The sequence below is a fragment of the Carya illinoinensis genome, chromosome 15 (genome assembly GCF_018687715.1).
Source record: "Carya illinoinensis cultivar Pawnee chromosome 15, C.illinoinensisPawnee_v1, whole genome shotgun sequence".
In the NCBI taxonomy this organism is placed as follows: Eukaryota; Viridiplantae; Streptophyta; class Magnoliopsida; order Fagales; family Juglandaceae; genus Carya; species Carya illinoinensis.
Window position 1 is genome coordinate 653,088 of NC_056766.1, and position 2,807 is coordinate 655,894.

General features: G+C 42.6%; 1 protein-coding gene across 1 annotated transcript; it reads left to right on the top strand.

Annotated features, from left to right (window-relative positions):
* The first annotated feature begins 680 nt into the window (after positions 1-680).
* Positions 681-2,388, top strand: LOC122297364 (AP2/ERF and B3 domain-containing transcription factor RAV1-like). Its single transcript, XM_043107402.1, has one exon. It carries the CDS (start codon positions 993-995, stop codon positions 2,103-2,105), a length of 1,113 nt encoding a protein of 370 aa, XP_042963336.1. The 5' UTR covers positions 681-992; the 3' UTR covers positions 2,106-2,388.
* Positions 2,389-2,807: the final 419 nt, after the last annotated feature.

Genomic DNA, 2,807 nt, shown 5'->3' on the forward strand with positions numbered 1-2,807 from the left:
ATGTCAATTTCGGTTGGAAATAATGGGATGATGATTTTCCATTGTTTTTTGTTTTTTTTGTTGGCTTATGTACTATTATTATAATATAGAATTTCTCTCAAGGATACCATGGTGAACCTAGCCAATAAGACAAAGGAAAAGTTGGGGAGCTAGGACAATCAAACCAAGCCAGGTAAGACTCATGGAGGGGAATTTCTTGTTGGATGAGCTTTGTCTTCAATGCTTTTGGCTATCCATCCATCCATATCCCTTCCTCCCAGCTTGTAATTAAACTTTAGCCCCACAACCCATCCTATTGGAGGTACCCTCCAACCTCTATCTGTGTCCTAATGTTTATCTGGATTTTAATTGGCCCTTTCTTGTAAAATCACAAACAAATAATAGAGCAGATTTTGATGAAGCAGCAGCATCGGATAAGATATCTATTTTAAGAGATAAAATCTAATGAAAGAAAGCGTCAAAGAAGAGAGAGAGATAAGCCATGTTGGGGGGTCACCAAGAAGCAGCAAAGCTCAGGGGGGGATGAACTCAAACTTGAACACGGTCCACACTCCTGTGAACCCCATCAACTTGCTAAAGTGGGACCTACTTCACATACACAGCCTACAACCCACCCACACATACATACTATGACCCTAAACTCCCACTCTGATCTCTTTCTCCTATACACACACACACACTCTCTCTCTCTCTCTCTCTCTCTCTCTCTCCATGAATCTTCCTAGTTCCTTACCATTTCTCTTGGGTTGACCCACCACACCCACATCCCCATATCTCCAACACGCCCTAACTATTATAATGAATACAAACATCAATTTCTAAATATTTTACATTCACTTGCCAAAACTTCCTATATATATTCGACCTCAAACGACCCCCCCTTTCATGCCCTCCTCTTTCTAATTTCTTTCTCTTCCATAGTCAAAATATAACATCTTCCCTACCTAGGTAGCTATCTCCTCCTCAGGCCAAAAGAGAGAAGAACAAAGAAAATGGAAGGAAGTTGCATAGATGGAGAAAGCACCACAAGCACTGACACTATTTCCATTTCACCGGCAACCCTGTCGTCTTTTCCGGCTACCAAGTCACCTGAGAGCCTATGCCGGGTGGGAAGCGGCACAACCAGCACAATCTTAGATTCGGAAAACGGCATCGAGGCCGAGTCCCGAGGGAAGCTCCCATCTTCGAAATACAAAGGAGTTGTTCCCCAGCCCAACGGCCGCTGGGGTGCCCAGATTTACGAGAAGCACCAGCGAGTCTGGTTGGGCACTTTCAACGAAGAAGACGAGGCCGCCAGGGCCTATGACATAGCGGCGCTACGCTTTCGTGGCCGTGATGCCGTGACGAACTTCAAGCCCTTGGCTGCTGCGTCCACGACTGAAGAGGAAGACATCGAGACCGCGTTCTTGAATTCTCATTCCAAGGCTGAGATTGTGGACATGCTCAGGAAGCACACTTACAATGATGAACTGGAGCAAAGCAAGCGTAACCACGGCTTGGACGGCAATGGCGGAAAGAGGTCTAAAGCAGAAGGATTTCTCGGTAATTCGTTCGGTTCAGACCGGTTTTTCAAAGCGCGTGAGCAGCTTTTTGAGAAATCTGTTACTCCGAGCGATGTCGGCAAGTTGAACCGGCTCGTGATACCGAAGCAACATGCCGAAAAGCACTTTCCCTTACAAACCGGAAGCACTTCCAAAGGGGTGCTTCTGAATTTCGAGGATATTGGAGGCAAAGTGTGGAGGTTCAGGTACTCCTATTGGAATAGTAGCCAAAGCTACGTGCTGACAAAGGGCTGGAGCCGGTTCGTGAAGGAGAAGAATCTGAAGGCTGGCGACATTGTTAGTTTTCAACGCTCGACCGGGCCTGATAAGCAGCTTCACATTGATTGGAAGGGAAGAACCGGGTCAGGTGTTGTTGGGTTATCAAATCCGGTCTTCCCTGTTCAGCCTGTTCAGATGGTTAGGTTATTTGGTGTCAACATTCTGCAGGTACCTGGGGTTGGGGTTGTAGACAGTATTGGTGGCTGCAATGGAAAGAGGGTGAGAGAGATGGAACTCTTGGCATTAGAGTGTAGCAAGAAACCAAGGATGGTTGGAGCTTTGTAACATTTTGGTCTCTCTCTGTTTTTTCTTTTTTTCTTTTTAATTTCTTTTTTTGTTTTTGTTTTTGTTTCTTTCTTCTCTTTGGACTTTTGGCATTTTGTGAATGGTGTAAGGTAAGGAGGGAAAAGGAGAGAGGAAAGGGGTGTTGTGTAGTTGCAAGTTGCAATTAACAAGTTGCAAAAGGTGAATTGTACATTACAAAACAAAAGGCTGAAGAAAGCTGTATTTAGATGCAACAAAATTTTATAAAGCACACAAAAAAAAATGAGTATATATTAACTGTCAATTTGTTTGCATCCATTGTTTTTTGAAATGTTTTTTTTTTTTTTTGAATTTTTATTCCCCTGATGTTAATCCTCAGCAGCTTTTGTAGTTTGTGCTTAATGGCTGTTGATGCTTTCCTAAACTCTCTGTATGTTGACAAACACTACTACTTCGTGAGTTGAAAGAGTGGGGTAACAGGCCGTGTGGAAGGAACCTTTAGCCTCAAAAAGAAGATGGCCAATTCCAGTGATTAAAAAAAAAAAAAGGAAGAATAAAATTAAAAAAAAAAAAAAAAGTGGGTGGTAGTACTGATCATTTGTCTAATAACTTTGTGTTTCATGACATGTTCATGATTCACTTTTGGTACCTTAAACAGAGTGAAGTAATTATATATATATATATATATATATCCTTTAGGATGGAAAAAGGTACAGTGGATTG